The 17,872-nt window shown below is 49.3% G+C and overlaps 1 protein-coding gene across 1 annotated transcript in view; it reads right to left on the bottom strand.

Annotated features, from left to right (window-relative positions):
• Positions 1-17,872, bottom strand: part of PCNT (pericentrin) — a 211,165-nt gene that overhangs the window by 58,675 nt on the left and 134,618 nt on the right. Inside the window, exons 16-24 of the mRNA XM_077119263.1 lie at positions 16,155-16,306; positions 13,513-13,694; positions 12,463-12,701; positions 11,685-11,847; positions 10,915-11,127; positions 10,182-10,214; positions 7,257-7,486; positions 1,561-1,677; positions 1,440-1,460 (exon numbers count right to left, since the gene is read on the bottom strand). Of these exons, the coding sequence (XP_076975378.1) occupies positions 1,440-1,460; positions 1,561-1,677; positions 7,257-7,486; positions 10,182-10,214; positions 10,915-11,127; positions 11,685-11,847; positions 12,463-12,701; positions 13,513-13,694; positions 16,155-16,306 (1,350 nt within the window). The remainder of the gene's footprint in view (positions 1-1,439; positions 1,461-1,560; positions 1,678-7,256; positions 7,487-10,181; positions 10,215-10,914; positions 11,128-11,684; positions 11,848-12,462; positions 12,702-13,512; positions 13,695-16,154; positions 16,307-17,872) is intronic.

Below are 17,872 nucleotides of genomic sequence, written 5' to 3'. Positions count from 1 at the left end.
GAATTCACTGGGAGTTGTTACATTCCTACCTTCACTTATGTGAGTATTAATAGTTTCCATAATAAACAGCTCAAAAGAACACCCACAGCACACAAGGCCAGAAGGGATACTGCGTCAGCTGACTGCCGCTCCCGTCACCGTCACTCTGCACTTGCCCTGACTGGTACGGTCCACCTGGCTGGCCTGGCTGGGACCACGCACTGGAGCTGGGCTAGTTCCCATCCCACGGGGGACACTGAGTGGAGGGAACAGTCACCTCAATATAAAGAGTGACTGGACACAAGCACACAGACCCACTCAAGCAGATTCAGACAACAGCAAGGAGACTGCTCCAGGCCCAAGCAAAAGAATGAAGAAAAACAAGCAGGACACAAGCAACACGCCTTCCCGGAGCTCTCCCAAGACACAGGTGCAGGGGGAGCTCTCCCAAGACATATGCAGGGGGAGCCCACCCGAGACATGTGCAGGGGGAGCCCACCTGAGACAAGCGGGCAGGAGGAGCCCACCCGAGACACGTGCAGGGGGAGCCCACCCGAGACACGTGCAGGGGGAGCCCAACCGAGACATGTGCAGGGGGAGCCCACCTGAGACAAGCGGGCAGGAGGAGCCCACCCGAGACACGTGCAGGGGGAGCCCACCCGAGACACGTGCAGGGGGAGCCCACCTGAGACATGTGCAGGGGGAGCCCACCCGAGACACGGGCAGGGGGGAGCCCAACTGAGACATGTGCAGGGGGAGCCCACCCGAGACACGGGCAGGGGGGAGCCCACCTGAGACAAGCGGGCAGGAGGAGCCCACCCGAGACATGTGCAGGGGGAGCCCACCCGAGACACGGGCAGGGGGGAGCCCACCTGAGACAAGCGGGCAGGAGGAGCCCACCCGAGACATGTGCAGGGGGAGCCCACCCGAGACATGTGCAGGGGGAGCCCACCCGAGACATGTGCAGAGGGAGCCTACCCGAGACATGTGCAGGGGGAGCCCACCCGAGACACGTGCAGGGGGTGTCCACCCGAGACACGTGCAGGGGGAGCCCACCCGAGACACGCGCAGGGGGAGCCCACCCAAGACACGTGCAGGGGGAGCCCAACCGAGACATGTGCAGGGGGAGCCCACCCGAGACACGTGCAGGGGGAGCACCGAGACATGTGCAGGGGGGAGCCTACCCGAGAAACGTGTGCAGGGAGCCCACCCAAGACAAGCGTATAGGGGGTGCACCCCCCAAGATACATGCAGGGGGAACCCACCCGAGAAACATGCAGGGGAAGCCCACCTGAGACTCGTGCAGGGAGCTCACCCGAGACAAGTGTATAGGGGAGGCCCACTCAAGACACACGTGCAGGGGGAGCCCACCCGAGACACACGTGCAGGAGAAGCCCTCCCAAACCACACAAACAAGGGAGGCTTGTGCACCACACACTGCAGGGGCTGTCCATGCCTACCTCCTCGCTCAGCAGGGCACTCTGCCATTTTCACATCCATGAAAAGAAAAAAATGGGAGAAGATTAAACTCATCAGCCTGGAGAAAACAGCCTCCCCCAGGGAGCACGAGTGCTGACTCACAGTGCCATCCGGAGGTCCACAGGGCTGAGGCCGGACCGCCTGCCTGAGCTGCTCCTCCAGCCTCTGAATCTCCTGCTGGAACTCATCGCGCTCGTGCTCCCTCTCTGCAGCCTGCTCCTGTCGCGAGAGACACTCTGGATGAGGATTCCTTCGTGACATTTCAGAATATTCACTGGGAATATGGCGGGTCTCCTGGCTGTGTCTACCTGGCCTCGAAGGAAAAGTGTGAAAGTGTGATGTCCAGTGTGCAGTCCAGTGCATCTATCACGATTTAAGGAGCCCGGCTCCCATTTTACACACGTGGCCACCCGCCCAACAGCTCCCCTGTCATAACGGTTACTGCAAATGGGCTGGATAGGGGGCCAGCCTTTGCACGGAGAGCAGTACTGACCTGCAAACCCTGAACCCCTGTGGGGGGTGTCGACAGGGAGCGGGCCCAGGCAGCGCAGGGGCCTGCAGGATGGTGGCCCATTCTGTGTCCCCCAGACCCCACAGGTCCTGCCAGAAACTGCCGCAACAGAAACACAAGGATGCTCACCTGGAACCAGGCACAATAAAATGCTGACCAAGACAACCAGCAGGATTACCTACGGGCAGCAGAGTATTATACATCCATCTTCGCTGTTTCCCCATAGAAGCTTAGCAGATGTCCTTGAAAGATCATACTTCAATCAGTGGGGGGAGAAAGGCTGCTATAAAACTTCAGTACAGTATTCTAATATAATTTTTGTCAAAGAAAAAACTTTTTGTATCACCCATTACACAGAAAATTATCTGGAAAATCTCAGATTTCTGTTAAGCACAATAGTATCTAACGGTGGCAGCCTATATCTGGCTTTCCTTTTCCATGACGGCATGGCCACCCCCTGCCCTTGGGGTCCTCTTGCCGTCAACCATCAAGGAAACTGACACCCAAGCCGAGAGGAAAAGCAAATGCCCCACCTATCCCCGCAACAGGCCGAGGCCACAAAGGTCAGAGGGAGGAGAGGAAACACGCAGAGGACAGGAGGCTCAAGAGCCCTGACTATCAGACCTGAGCCAGAGGGAAATGGGGAGGCTGTTAAAGAGACGGGGAGGATGCGATGCCAACTGTTGGTTCATAGTGGAGACTTTCCGACTTTGAAAACTGAACTTTGGTTAGAAGAAAATGTCCATGTTCTTAGGAAACACACACTAAATACTGAGACGAAAAGGCATTTTGCTTGCAACTCACTCAAATGGTTTAGTAGAAAACAAAACAATACGTGGCAATTTCAAGGAAAATGGCGAGTAGGGGCTGGCAGTGCTCAATCCTCCACCAAAGCATCCAAAGGACAGAGGGAAACCATCCAAGCAGCAGCAAAGACATGATGAGAAAACAAATTAGGCCAATCTCTTTAATGAATATAGATGCAAAAATCCTCAACAAAATACCTGCAAATCAAATCCAGCAGCACATTAAAAGAATTATACACCATGACCAAGTGGGATTTATCCCAGATATGCAAGGATGGTTCACAAGAAATTCAATAAATATAATATGCCACCTTAAAAGAACGAAGGGAAAAAAGAACACGATCATCTTGATTGATACAGAAAAGGCCCTTGACAAAATCTAGCACCTCTTTCTTAATAAAAACCATCAGTAAACTACAAATAGACGGAAACTTTCTCAACACAATAAAGGACATATACGAAAAACCCACAGCTAACATTGTACTCAAATGTAAAAGACAAAACTTTCCCCCTAAGATCAGGAACAAGACAAGGGTGTCCACTGTCACCCCTGTTATTCAACACTGTGCAGGAAGTTCTAGACAGAGCAGTTGGACAAGAAAAATAAACAAAAGGTATTCAAATCAGAAAAGAAAACATAAAGCTTTCCATATTTGCAGATGACATGACTATGTTTAGAGAGAAATCCTGAAAATCCACTGCAAAACTACGAGAGCTGATAAATAACGCCAGTGTAGTGGAGGGAGGCTAGATCAACACCTAAATCAGTGGTGTGACATTCACTAGTAATGAACAATCTGAGGAGGAAATCAAGAAAAAACTTCCATTTACAAGAACAACCAAAAGAATCAAATATTTATGAATAAATTTAACCAAAGACATAAAAGACCTGTACACAGAAAACAACAATACCTTGCTAAAAGAAATCAAGAAAGACCTAAATAAATGGAAGGACATACCAGGTTCACGGATTAGAAGACTAAATATAGTTGAGATCAATTCTACCCAAACTGATCATAGATTCAATGCAATACCAATTAAATCCCAAAAACCTACTCTGAAAAAACAGAATGACCAATAAACAAATTTATTTGGAAGGGGAGAGTACCGAAAATGGCTAAAAGTATTCTGAGAAAGAAAATCGAGGTGGGAGGTCTCACGCTACCTGATTTTAAAGCACATTATGAAGCTACAGTGGTTAAAACAGCATGGTACTGGTATAAAGACAGATATACTGACCAATGCAATCAAATAGTGTTCAGATATAGACCCTCTCATCTACAGACAGTTGATCTTCAATAAGGCAGTCAAGCCAACTCACCCGGGACAGAGCAGCCTCTTCAATAAATGGTGCTTAGAGAACTAGATATCCACATGCAAAAGAACGAAAGAGGACCCATATCTCACACCCTACACAAAAACTAACTCAAAATGGATCAAAGATCTCAACCTTAGAGCTAAGTCCATAACATGTTTAGAAAAAATATCTTAAGGATCTTACAATAGGCAATGTTTTCCAGATCTTACATCCAAATCACAAGCAATGAAAAAAGATTATGGATCACTTCAAAATTGAACACTTCTTCACATTAAAGAATTTTGCCAGGAAAACAGAAAGGCAGCCTCTGCAATGAGAGACAATATCTTAAAACTATATATCAGAGAAGGGTTTATTATGCACAATATATAAAGAGATTCTACAACTCAATAACAAAAAGACAAATAACCCAACTAAAAAATGGGCAAGACATGGACAGACAATTTTTTGAAGTGTAAATACAAATGGTTCAAAAACATCTGAAAAGATGCTCAGTGTCACAGGCTATTACAGAAATTCAAATCAAAACCACAATGAGATATCATCTCATTATGATATTGGCCATTATCAAAAAAACGGAAAACAGTAAGTGCTGGAGAGGATGTGGACAAAGAGGCACACTTATCCAGAATTGGTGGGAATGTAAGATGGCACAACCACTGTGGAAGGCCATTTGGCAGTTCCTCGGAAAGCTAAGTATAGAATTGCCATATGATCCAGCAATCCCATTGCTAGGTATCGATGAGAGGACATTAGGGCAAGGACACAGACATTTGCTCACCAATGTTTACAGCAGCATTATTTACAATTGCCAAGAGACAGAAACAGCCCAAATATCATCAACAGAGGAGTGGCTAAACAAGCTGTGGTATATACATACAATGAAATACTACGCAGCCATAAGACAGAATACAGTCATGAAGCATATAACAACGTGGATGAACCTTGAGGACATTATGCTGAGTGAGATTAGCCAGAAACAAAAGGACAAATGCTGTATGGTCTCACTGATATGAACTGACATTAATGAGTGAACTTGGAGAACTGAAATTAAGAACACAGGTTACCAGGAAACAGAAACAGAGTAGAGATTGGGTGTAAGGTGGTAAAGGAATACAGATTGTGTGGGAATAGCACAGTACAACCTAAACTAATAGTATCGTAGCACAATAATATAAGTATATTGAATGGACTAATGTGAGTATGACTGAGGGAGAAGGGCTGGGGGCATGCACAAAACCAGAAGGAAAGATAGAGGATAAAGCCCGAGACAGTGTAACTTAGAAATGCCTAGAAGGGACAACTATGGTGATTAAATGCACAAATATAAAAACATTTTTGCATGAGGGAGAAGAACTGAATGTCAACACTGCAGGGTGCTAAAAATGGATGGTATACAGGAAAAAGTACAACCAATCCAAGCTAGGACTATAATCCACAGTAACACTGTAATATGCCCCCAATGAATGTAACAAAGACATTATGCCAAAACTAAATGTTAACAGGTAGGGGCATGGGAGTGGGGTATGGATTCTTTGCAGAAGAAATGGAAGTATAAAAATTGTGGTGGCAAAGGCATGGCTATGTAATTATACTGGGGCCCATTGACTTTTTACCTAGTTTACATTGTATGATGTGAGTATTAACCTTTGATTAGACCCATTCCCAGTGGCTTACTGGGGTCCTTTACAAGAGGAAACATTTTGGAAAAAGCTTCAGAGCCAGGAGAGCCCACGCAGAGACCTCTGAAGATGAAGAGGGAAAATGCCCCCGGGAGACCTTCATGAAACAAGAAGCCTAGAGAGAAAGCTAGCAGACGTCGCCAAGTTTGCCATGCGCTGTCCGGTAGAAAGAGACCCTGAACTTCATCGTGAGTGAAGATAACCTCTTGTTGGTGAATTAATTTGGACATTTTTATAGACTTGCTTTAATTTGGACATTTTCATGGACTTAAACTTCCAACTTAATAAATTTCCGCTTACTCTCTCAGTGAAGTCATTGCCCTCCCCCCTATATGGGACATAACATCCAGGAGTGAAAGTCTCCCTGGCAGCATGGGAGAGGACCACCAGAGATGAGCCTACCCCTGGCACCACGGGATCGACATTTCCATCCTGACCAAAAGGGAGAAAAGAAAGGTAACTAATAAAGTATCAGTGGCTGAGAGAGTTCAAAGAGTTGAGACGCTATTCTGGAGGCTGCTCTTACACAAGCTTCAGGTAGACCTTGCTACCTATCATAACCTGCCAATTCCCAACCAGGACCACTCCTGCCAACCCTAAAGAACACCTAGTGTGTTATATTAGATTCTACAAAGGTTCCAGGCACTAGGGTAACTTTCCAGAAACCTACAATCTCCAGATGGGTCCCTAGACCAGATAAGTCCTGAAACCTAGCCCAGCCTCTCCAGAACATCAGTTAGTTCCATCTCCCTACCCCTTATTATTGACAGCCCCTTCCAACATGAAAAAGGTAGAATGGACACAGCCCAAATACCCCTAAAAAGTGGGAGAAAGATCAAAAGTGATGGTGCAGTTCTACAGAGAAGGTCGGGTTTAACAAACAAATATGATTGCTGAATCACTAAACTGATATTTCTTTTATTCTTCAGTATCTTAGAGCAGCTAAAAGTAAAAACCTAAAATTGAGGAATTTTAACCCATACCAAACTCTGAAATCTGTTCTACAACTAACTGTTGTGTTGTATATATGTAATTATTCACAAAAAAAAAGTCGATTGTGATGATAAAAAGTATTTATTCCTTCTAGCCTCCTATGTTCTGGAGCAGCTAGAAGGAAAAATGCGAGATGATGGTATGGTAGCCCATGACAAACTCTGGGATCTGTCCTGTAACTTGTTGAAGGGTGCTCTGAAAATTGCTTCTTTCTTTCTTTGCATTTATGTCCTATTACACACAAAAAAAGTTAAAATTTTAATTTAATTTAAAAAGCAGTCCGTGGGCATGCTGGTACCAATGTACCCCAAGCCCTGAAGCAAAACCAGCTGGAAAATGGCAAAAGGTTCGAGAACTCGGTGACTGTGAGTGAAGAGTGTGGGGGGGTTTGCTGTGCTATTCTGGCTATTTTTTCTGAGTTTGAAATTGCTTCAAAATGTGGAAAGGGCTTTTCAGGGTGCCAGTGTGACTGGCCTGGGGAGCCTTACATCCATGAACTGGCGCTGGTGGCGCAGGAGCTTGTCCAGGGACGCCAGCTGCCGCTCCAGACCCAGGGCCTCCTCCGCGTGCCAGGCGCACCCTTGATGCTGATGAAGCTGCTCTTCCAGCTCCGCCTCCAACACCCTCAGCTGGGCAAGCAGGGCCGAGCGGTCTTTCTCAGCCTGTCTCCTTGTCTCCAGATGCTCCTCTGTTACACGCTTCACTTCCTTACGCAGACCTAACATGCAAAGAGCAGACGCAGAGGAACAACCCCCCAGGTAAGAGCGTGCACATGTACTGGAGCAGAGAGCATGAAATTCCATTTCCTAATAGCAGCAGACAGGCAGAAACACACCCCACAAGACGGGATGTGCAAACGGAACCCCCAAATGCAACTGGGTGCATGGTGCCCTGAAAGCAGGGGACACGCTCTCCAGACTCTCCCCCCTGTGAAGTGTGGTGGCCAGTGGGAGCTGAGCACAAGGGTGATCTGAATCCTCCTGAGCCCCCATGTCATGTCCCCACAGCCATGCACCCCTCACTGCCCTGTCCCCTGGTGGGAATGCCCTCAGGGTGGAGTGGAGCAGCCACACCATCTGCCATCCTACGTCCGTCCCGGGGCCAAGCCCACAGCCCCTTAGCACAGCCACTCACCATGTGCTCAACTCTCCACTTAAAGTCAAATTATGCTTGCAAATAATAAATGATAAAAATAATTAAACCTTTAAAGTGAAAACTTCCCACAACAAAAAAGTTTTAAAGCCTGAAAAGAGTACAACTTGGTACTCCAAATGATTTTAAGATTTCAGTCTACACATGTTTTCTTATAAGGAAAATAGAATGTAATTCAAATCTATATACACGTGAACATAACTTCAGATAAATTCCAATGCAGAACCTCTCAATGGCAAATCTCCTTTCAGTAAAGGCATTTATTAAGTGTCCAGGGCTGTGATGATCTCTTGGAAGAAAAAGATTATCAATTATTAGTAATTCAAAAGCTAATCCAAAATTTGATTATCGGAACCTGTCCATGCCAAAAAAAAAAAGTTAATCCAAAATTTCTTTTGTTGGTTTGTCCAGGTTAGTGTAATACCTCAACATATCCCAGACTAATTTGGGCAGTGAATAAACAAATATTTGCAAAATTCCCTTGGGGAACTGGGGAGAAAAGAAGGAAATATTCAACTTCACCGTTTGGAGCATTTCTGATACTGTTACAACCGGTGGGGACAAGCAAATCAAAAGGCCAAGCTCTAGATCTTGGGGTTCGCCCCTATGAAACTTATTCTTGCAAAGGCCAGGCTAAGGTTACTTACAATTAAGCCAGAGTCACCCCCAGAGAACCTCTTTTGTTGCTGAGATGTGGCCCCTCTCTCTCTAAGCCCACTCCACAGGTGAACCCACTGCCCTCCCCCACTAAATGGGACATGACTCCCAGGGCTGTAAACCTCCCTGGCAACGTGGGACAGAAATCCCAGGATGAGCTGGGACCCTGCATCAAGGGACTGAGAAAGCTTTCTTGACCAAAAGGGAAAAGAGAGAAATGAGACAAAAAAAAGTCTCAGTGGCTGAGAGATTTCAGAGTCGGGAGGTTATCCTGGAGGTTATTCTTATGCATTCCATAGATATCCCTTTTTAGTTATTGGTGTACTGGAGTGGTTGGAGGGAAGCACCTGAAACTGCTGAGCTGTGTTCCAGTAGCCTTGATTCTTGAAGATGATTGTATAACAGAACAGCTTTTACAACGTGACTGTGTGATTGTGAAAACCTTGTGTCTGATGCTCCTTTTATCCACGGTATGGACTGATGAGCAAAAAAATCAGGATAATAATAAATAAATGGGGGCAATAAAGGATAAAAAATTGGGTAGATGGAAATACTAGTGGTCAATGAATGGGAGGGGTAAGGGGCAAGGGATATATGATTGGGTTTTTTTCTCTTTTTATTTCTTTTTCTGGAGTAATGCAAGTGTTCTAAAAAAGTTTCATAATACACAACTATGTGATGATATTGTGAGTCACTGATTGTACACCACGTACAGAATGTATGTTATGTGAAGATTTCTCAGTAAAAGTATTAAAAAAAAAAGTTGACCCAAAATTACCTGGGGGATGAACCCAATCTACTACATAAACTGATAAGCAAACAGAAATAAAATTCAATCCAAGTGAAAACTAAAAATTAATAAGCATCTGTAAAAAAACAGGTTTTGTCTCTGATGAATACAAAAGTCTTAAAACTGTCCAAAAAGTGCAGGATTAAATCCGTATTTCTATTTGTATTCTACCAGCTTTCAAAGCTTAGTTATTTTGGTCTGAAATGTCTGTCAAATCTTTTATGACAAACGACCATTACCATCACTACAAGATTTTCAATAAATTTCATGCTAATTCATCAGCAGCTGATTATTAGCCCTGGGATGGCATCAGTGGCTGTGAACAGATGGAGTCAGCCTTGCCGTGTCGCGGCTGAAGCTGTGAGCCGTCGCTGAGCTCAAGCAGGACGATGCTGTCTGGGTTGGGGCTTAGGCACACTAATTCTAGCCCCTGCTGTGAGCCGACGTAAACATCAGACCAGGCTTCGGAGGTCACGTGTGGGCCATGAGCCCTCTCTTAGGAGACCTCACGAGACACAGGGCAGGGTCCGGCCCAAGGGCTAGAACACAACCCCAGCAGAGACTCACTGTGCACATAGCAGCACGCATGGACCACAATCCAGCCTGGCAGCAAGCAGTGCAGAGAAATGCCTGCTTCGGGATCAACCTGACAGCTTGGCCCACTTTTACATGCGAGTGCTCATTCATTTCCCCTAAACTTACTATAGTTTTCCACATAAGCTGTCAAGTGCTTTGCCTTTTTAGCGCAATGACTTGCAAATTCTGGCACAAGCATGAAGCATATCACAGAAATCACTCATTCATTTTTACAAACCCGAATCCTTTCGCTCTGCAATAACAGGAATGCCTATAAGTCAAAATGTACAAATGTTGACAGGAATAAAGAATGAATAGATAGTAGAGCAGCAAGCGTCAGACATGTAAGAGGTGGCGGGGGAGCGCCAGCAGCGCCATTCTGGGAAACGTTCGAGCATCACACAACTGCTCACGTCCACCCCTGTGTTTGGGGCCTCTGCAGTCCAGTCCCCTGAAGCTGTGGGGGAGGCAGTCCAGCCCATGGCTGCAGGGTTCCCAGAGTGATACCTGCCCGAGAGGTGTGGGAGGGGACCCCAGAAAGTAGGAAAATGCCTCCACTACTTCTGTTACAACTAAGTGTTTTTCTACTTAAAGCTAACAGTAGGCACATATTTTTGCTATTTTAAATAAACACTTAAAAATAGCTCTCATTTTTCATGATATTGCTATTTATATTTCACTTCACAGAGGTAATAACCCATTGAAGGCTGATTTGCAGGAAAACAAGGCTTCTTCAGGAGAGCAACAAAACAAGCAAATGCTGCATCGCGCCAGCACAACCTCCTCAAGGCTCCGTCCCACATAAAGAAGCTGTTAGAGACACATACAAAGGTCCCTTCTGAAAAGCATTCTTGTTTTTTTTTTTAAACCTTTAAGCTTAAACTTTAAGCTTCCACTGAAACAGAGGGGACACTGGGAGCCCCATACTCCTACCCTTCTCGAAGTCCCCTGGCTGGGAATTTGTTTCTTACCAACTTCCTTTTCCTCTGCTTCAGCAGCTAACATGTTTTTTTGTTTCTGCAAGACAGCACAGGCTTCCTTCAGCTGTACTTGTTCGAGGGTCGCCAACCTGAGCTGCTCTTTGCAGTTCTCCAACTCCAAGACGAGACGCTCTTCCGACTTCTCCTTCTGGCCCAGCGCCTCCTGCAGAGACGCCTTCTCCACCTTGAACCCTTCGATGATGCCTGGGAAGGACACAGAGGGAGGCCATGCAGGGGGCCATCTCCCAGGACACAATGCCTGGTGCCAGGTGTCCCCACGCATCCCAGGCTCCACGCAACGTGCAGCAGGCCAGCCCTTGGCCCTGAACCCGCACCCCAGCGGGGTCTCACAACCACAAAGGCCACTGAGAGGGTGCCCACGCAGGAGCAGCAAGCTCGGAGCATCCTGGGCGTCCCCAGGAAGGATGCTGACCCAGAGCCAGGTGGTGGCCTGCCCACTCCCCAGCAACCTGCCTCGAGGGCTGTCTCCTCGCTCACGCTCCCAGCTGGGTTGGTGCCACCTCCAGCAGCCCTGTGCACCCCAGCCACACAGACTCCCCAATACCACAATTGGTGTCTCTGATGGTAACTGCTGGAAGCTCATGCTACAGCACACTTTATTTCTTCACATTTTGATTGTAAAAGCTCTACTGTGCATGCTTCCCCACTGAAGCTGCCTGTTTACTATCTCTGGGGCACCCGTTCCACAAGCACACCTCGGCACATGCTGCGAGGCCCCGGGGTGTCGGCTCCCCACTCACCCTCAGCTTTGTGGAGCTCCAGTGTCAGCTTGGCTTTCGCAGCACTCTCTTCATTTAAGCATTCTAGTAGCTCCTCTTGCTTCTTAATGACTTGTGCAGTCTCTTCATTTTTATAATTAAATTCTTTCTCAAAGTGAGAATGAATTTGACGTGCCTCCTCCAGCTGTTACAACACATTTAAAAGCCAGACTTGCATATTAAAATACCAAGGTTGTAAGAATATCATACATATTTCACTACAAACAACTTCAATTGCATATCAATGATGAAATAAGCTTGCTCACTGCACTTGGGCTGACTGAAAAAAAAGGATCTCTTCATTAATCATGGGCTTTCCATTTATCCTGTAAGTTTTTTCCTAATCTAACTTCTAGAATGTTCTAAAAGACTAACAAAAACAATTCCTTTCCTTAGTGATAACCTCTAACTAGAAAAACACTCAAATGAGAATTACAGTAGCACAGGAAGTATAGAAAAAAAGGTCTAATTTACACGTTTTCAAGTACATTAGCTGAGATGTCAGGCGATATTTGCCACGAGCCAGAGTCCTTCTGAAAAGCCCCAGGCCTCAGGAAAGGCGTGTCAGCTCTTGTTAGTCACAACCACACATGCCCCTACAATGGCCCCCAGCACCCAGCAGCAGGACGCAGGGCAGCCTCACCTGCGGCCTCCTCGGGAACCAGGCACCCAGCCCAGTGCCCCCCAGCCCAGTCCTGCCCACATCCCCAGCCCCGCCCGCCTGCCAGGCCCAGGGCCCTGTGGGAGAGTGCGCAGTCACCTGTTTGGTGGCACCCAGGGCCATCTCCAGGAGGCTGTCCACAGCCAGCCCGAGGCTCTGGTAGACCCTCCGAATGGGCTGCTCACACTCCAGGGTGGTCTCCGGGCTCAGGAAGAAGCTCTCGCGCACGTGGCTGCTGACATCGGTCACGGACGCCGCCTCGGCACACTCAGGCCACAGCTGGTAGAAGTCCAGCGGGACCGAATCAAACCTGGGCCACGTCTCATCCAGAGGCCGAGCTACAAAACGAGCAAACACACACACAGGAAGGGGTCAGCGCGCGGTCATCCTCCTCCAGCCGGTGGGGCCGTGTGTGCCTGGGAAACGAGCTCTGACCCACTGCCGCGGTGGGGCGTGCTGAGAAGACCTGCCGAGGCGAGTTCAGCCAGTGTGACCCCTCAAGCCGGATGGGCTACCCCTCGTACTGGAGTCCTGAAATTCACACACAGGGCGGAGAGGAAGCCACAGGGAGCAGCAAGAGAAGAGGGAGGCCAGGAGACGCCGCCATGCACCCTACCCCATGCAGAGGAGCCCAGAGCGGCTGGCTCAGGAACAAAACATCACCTTGATGATGCCTTCATTTTGACATTTTCCCCAACCCTAACTGTGAGCAAATAAATTCCCATTGTTAAAAGCAACCCATTTCACACTACTTGCTTCAACAGCTTAGGAACTAAAACAGGCACGTGACTCACACCCAGGTGGTGACAAATTCTGCCCAGCGCAGTTCTTCAACCCCCTGGGACTTGAAGCAGGAAAGAAGGCAGCAAAATGCTGAGTCCCAGGCCAGGCCCTGGGGGGGCCCCTCCTCCAAGGTCTCCTCAAGGCTCCCCCAACAGGGAGCAGCCCTTGGGGGCCCAGCCTCCCCAGTGTCCTGCCTGAGGGCTGCCCTCCAGCAGGGTCGGCCACTTTCCACATCCAGCCTGGACCCAGACACTCCAGCCTTGCTCTCAGAGCCCACCCTTTCAGCAAGAGCCAATAAAGGCATCTCTAGGGTACCTGGACACCTCAGGAGGACATGCAGCAGTCAGTAGCGGCCCCAGCGCTCACCTGTGGATGGGCTCTTGGGCTCCAGCTGCACGCCGGGCTGGCTTTCTGGGTCTGCAGCACCCACATCGCCGTCCAGACAGAGCCCCACGCGCTCACTGATCTGGCTCTTTATGGCAAGTGCAGCCTTCAGTGTCTCTCCAAACAAACTCAGCAGCCTGTGAAGCGCCTCCTGGAGCGCCTTCCTGAGAAAGGAGAGAGAGGCCTGGAGACACACACCCTCCACCCTCCCCCCTCTGCCCTCCACCCCGCACCCTCGCCCTGCCCAGCTCGCCAAGGACAGGGGTGTCGGCTGCTGGCAGGACAGAGCATGAGGGGCTCCAGTGAACCCAGAGGCTCCTGGAGAGAACAAGCACTGAAACCTCTGGAAAGGACCCTCAAGGCACATAGTAAATAAAGACACATCTACCCAAGAAAATCGATGAAAATAACACAAGAGCCAAGACCACTCCCCTCCCAGATCAGCAGAAACTAGCCCAAACTGCTGGGCCCTCCGAGGACCTGCTTTTCTTGTCCTACCCCAGCTGCCTGTTTCTGAGGCTAGGCTCCAGGCAAGTGCAGTTGAGACGGGGTCTCCCCTTTTTTGCCCAGCCCCTGCTTCGGGAATGGAGGCTCCACCTTGGTCACGGAGCTCCTGAGCACACTGGGGCCCAACTGTCCACATCAGCCTGAGAGGGAGGCAAAAAGGGGCAGCCTCAGGCTGCTGCCCTTCCCTCCTCCAAGTGCTCAGCTCAGAGGGAGGCTGGTCCTTGTCCTCAGCTCCACAGACTTTGCCTGGGGGAATGCACAGGCCGTAAAAAATGCCTCTTCCCAAAGGAGACCACTGAGAAGCTCAAAACCAGGAGCGTGCTCAGGATCAGAGAAGGTTACAGGGAAAGGCGGTTGGAAAGAAGATGGGTGGACTTAATGAAGAGGCAGCCTACACCCAGCTAGTTTGTGGGGAAGGTAAACCAGGAGGAGCCCTCCTGGGGTCAGGACAAGTATCACCACATCAGCAGAGTGGGAACAGTAGTTTCTGGACGGGGCTGAGAGAAAGGAAGGAGAAGCTCCCTATCCCTAGGGCCTCAGAGCTGCTCACACCCAGCAGGTGCACAGCTCACGGGGCAGGCGGGCAGCACAGGACTGCAAGGAAAGGGGGGAAGCAGCATGGCCAGGAGGGCACGTCCAGCAGATGTCCTCACTCAGGCAACTTTCAGCAGAGAGCAAGGGCGGCTCTGGGCCTCAAGTCTGCTACCAAGACAGAGCCAGGGGCTCCTGGAAGGGGGCCCTGGGCCGGGAGACTGAGAACCCCCAGTCCGGTGGAGAAGACCCCATTGTAGTGTCCACCCTGCTGGCCACCAATAGCCCACATCTCCCTTCCTCCCTGCCAACCCTCAAAGATGTCGAGCACGCTGGGCATCAGGGCACTTGCAGCAGCTGTCCCTCAGCCAGTACTGCTGGACACCTGCGCCTCAATCACTCCAGAGCGTCTACCCCTGGTGCCCTCCAGCCTGGATTCAGCCACATGACCCAGGAGAGTCAACATTCAAAGACACACGAAGAATGCTAGAAAAGGCCTTCCTCATGGAGAAAGCGGGACGCTGCACAGAAGAAGCAGGAGGAGATCTGATAGACACCCGTGCTCAGTGCCAGGAAGAGGTCAGGACACTGGTGCGCCGTATTGCTCCCATCCTGGTCTTCTGACTGCATGGCCGCATGCAGGGACAGCCAGGTCAGGGAACATGGAGAACAGTGGACACAGGATGTCGGTGCAGAAACAGTGGCAGGCCCAACCCTCAGCTGAACCCGAGGAGAGGAAGGAACACACATCTGTGGGAAAGGCCAAGCTTTCTAGGGCATGGCGTAGAGCACTCAAGACTCAGATGAAAGCAAAGCTGTAGAAACTGGGGACATACAGGCGCAAAGTCCACATGGAGTCCAAGTGACTGGCCTCTTGACCGAACCTTGCCAACCAAGGCCAAGGGAGGGAGACAGCACGGCTGCTCCCAGGGCAGGTGTCCAGGGCGAGGGGCAGAGGCGTGAGCTCAGGACAGGCGTCCAGAGCACAGGGCAGGGGCATGAGTGCAGGACAAGTGTCCCGGGAAAGGGGAAGGGGTGTGAGCTCAGAATCGGCATCAAGGGTGAAAGGTTAGGGCAGGGGCAGGGGCATGAGCTCAGGATAGGCATCCAGGGTGAGAGGGGCAGGAGCAAGGATGTGAACTCACAGCACCGAGGCCACTCTGCACACAGGTCCCACGGCAGCAAGCAAGCAGCAATCAGGCACGTACAGGGCAGGGCATGGCCTGGGCGCCGGGGCATGGTGGGGAGCCCATGACCCACCCAGGGGCTGCAAGTCGCCACAGGCTCAGAGAAGCTCAGGCACGGGCCAGCGCCAGGGACCGCAGCAGGGGCAGAGCACGCCTCGGCCACCCCCAGCGAAGCTTCGGGCTGAGAATCAAGGCCTAGGGTTGCAGGCTCCAGCACATCCTGGGCCCCGGAAGGCGGAGGGGAGGGTGTGAGGGTCCAGCAGGCCTCCACAGGAGCAACCTCTCTTATTATTCAGAGACACACTAACAAGAGGCCAGGTTGGGCTGGGGATGGGGGGCTCTGCCACATTCCCGTGTCCAGGCACTGGGCACGTGGCAGGGAAGTGCAAGCGTGCTGACCTCTCACTGTGAGACAAGTCCACATCGGACTTCAACATGGAGATGAGGTTTGCGCCCTCCTCGTTTTCTCTCTTATGTCGCTGCTGCAGCTTCTCCAGCTCGGAACGACACTCTCTGATTTCATTACTTAAAGATAAAATGTGGTCTTTCAGCTGTTGAGAAAAAATGTTTAAACTTCAGTTAAAACAATTCAAATAAATTGCTGCAAGTAACTTTCATCATTAACACTCATGATTACATTTAATAAAAATGTGGAAAAAGAGGAACAAGGTGGCAAATAAAGGTAGAAATTGTTCATGAGGCTTTCCCTGCATTATCTATCACCTACAAAAACAAGAAACATAAACAATGCACCCCACTTTCGCTGCCAGGGTGGAGAAGGAAGACTGCTTACAAACAGTAATTTGAAATCCCTTCAGCTGGGACCCAGCATCATTGGACTGAGAAAGTCTTCTTGACCAAAAGGGGGAAAGAGAAATGAGACAAAATCAGATTTCAGTTGCTGAGAGATTTCAGACAGTCGAGAGGTTATCCTAGAAGTTAGTTATTCTTCTGTATTACACAGATATTCCTTTTTAGTTTATAGTGTACTGGAGTGGCTAGAGGGAGTACCTGAAACTGCTGAGCTGCGTTCCAGTAGCCCAGATTCTTGAAGACTACTGTATAATGATATAGCTCTCCTAATGTGACCATATGATTTTGAAAACCTTGCGTCTGATGCTCCTTTTATCCAGGGTATGGACAGATGAGAAAAAAAAAATGGATAAAAAATAAATAAATAATGGGCAGGGAGGGTAAAAAATTGGGTAAATTGAAATGTGTGGTCAATGAGAGGGAGGGATAAAGGGTATAGCATGTATGAGTTTTTTCCTTTTTCTATTTCTTTTTCTGGAGTGATGCAAATGTTCTAAAAATCATCATAGTGATGAATACACAACTATGTGATGACACTGCGAACCACTGATTGTACACCATGTATGGACTGTATGTGTGTGAAGACTTCTCAATAAAATATTTTTAAAATAAATACATAAATAAAATGTAATCCATACATCTGATCATATAGAATAAAAATGAGCAGCCAGACAAGAAAATATCCTTCAGTGTCTCAGCAGCCCGGGGGCCGGGTGGGAGGGCACTGCTGTGGGGACGCAGTTCCACCCCGAGTCAAGGCAGGGAGTCTCCGAGCAGCAGGGCAGCCTCGGTCCTGCCACGCAAGCATCTACCCCACCCGAGTCACCCTGGACCAGCAGGTGACAGCCTGGCCTCACCAGGCAGAAAGAAAGCACTGCCGCAGGGGAGGGGACAGTACCTCGAGCCAGAGAGCCAGCAACCCCAGCTCAAAATGCAGCGGGCAGAGTCGGGGCGGCTGGTAGCGGACCTGCCTCAGCAGCAGAACTGCGTCCCCCAGATCCGCCAGGGGGCTGGCTGGACACCACCACAGCCACCTGCCGCACTGAGGCCCCACTCCCTGAGTCGCTGACAGATAGCACTAAATGGCAGGTGCAGATCCTGTCTTCCCAGTTATTATCTTAAACAACAGTGGATTAAACTCAGGGCCCTGTGAAAAGGCAGAGAACAATAGACCTGGATGAAAAAAGCAGGGTCCATCCAGATGCTACCTAAGAGACCTACTTCAGGTGCAGAAGAACAACTTGTTGAAGGTAAAAGGGTGGAAAGAGACATTCCACATAAACGATAATCAAAAGAGAGCCAAA

Source organism: Tamandua tetradactyla, chromosome 10 (assembly GCF_023851605.1).
Source record: "Tamandua tetradactyla isolate mTamTet1 chromosome 10, mTamTet1.pri, whole genome shotgun sequence".
In the NCBI taxonomy this organism is placed as follows: Eukaryota; Metazoa; Chordata; class Mammalia; order Pilosa; family Myrmecophagidae; genus Tamandua; species Tamandua tetradactyla.
The sequence above is the reverse complement of the archived record's forward strand: the minus strand, read 5'-3'. Positions and strand labels throughout refer to the sequence as shown.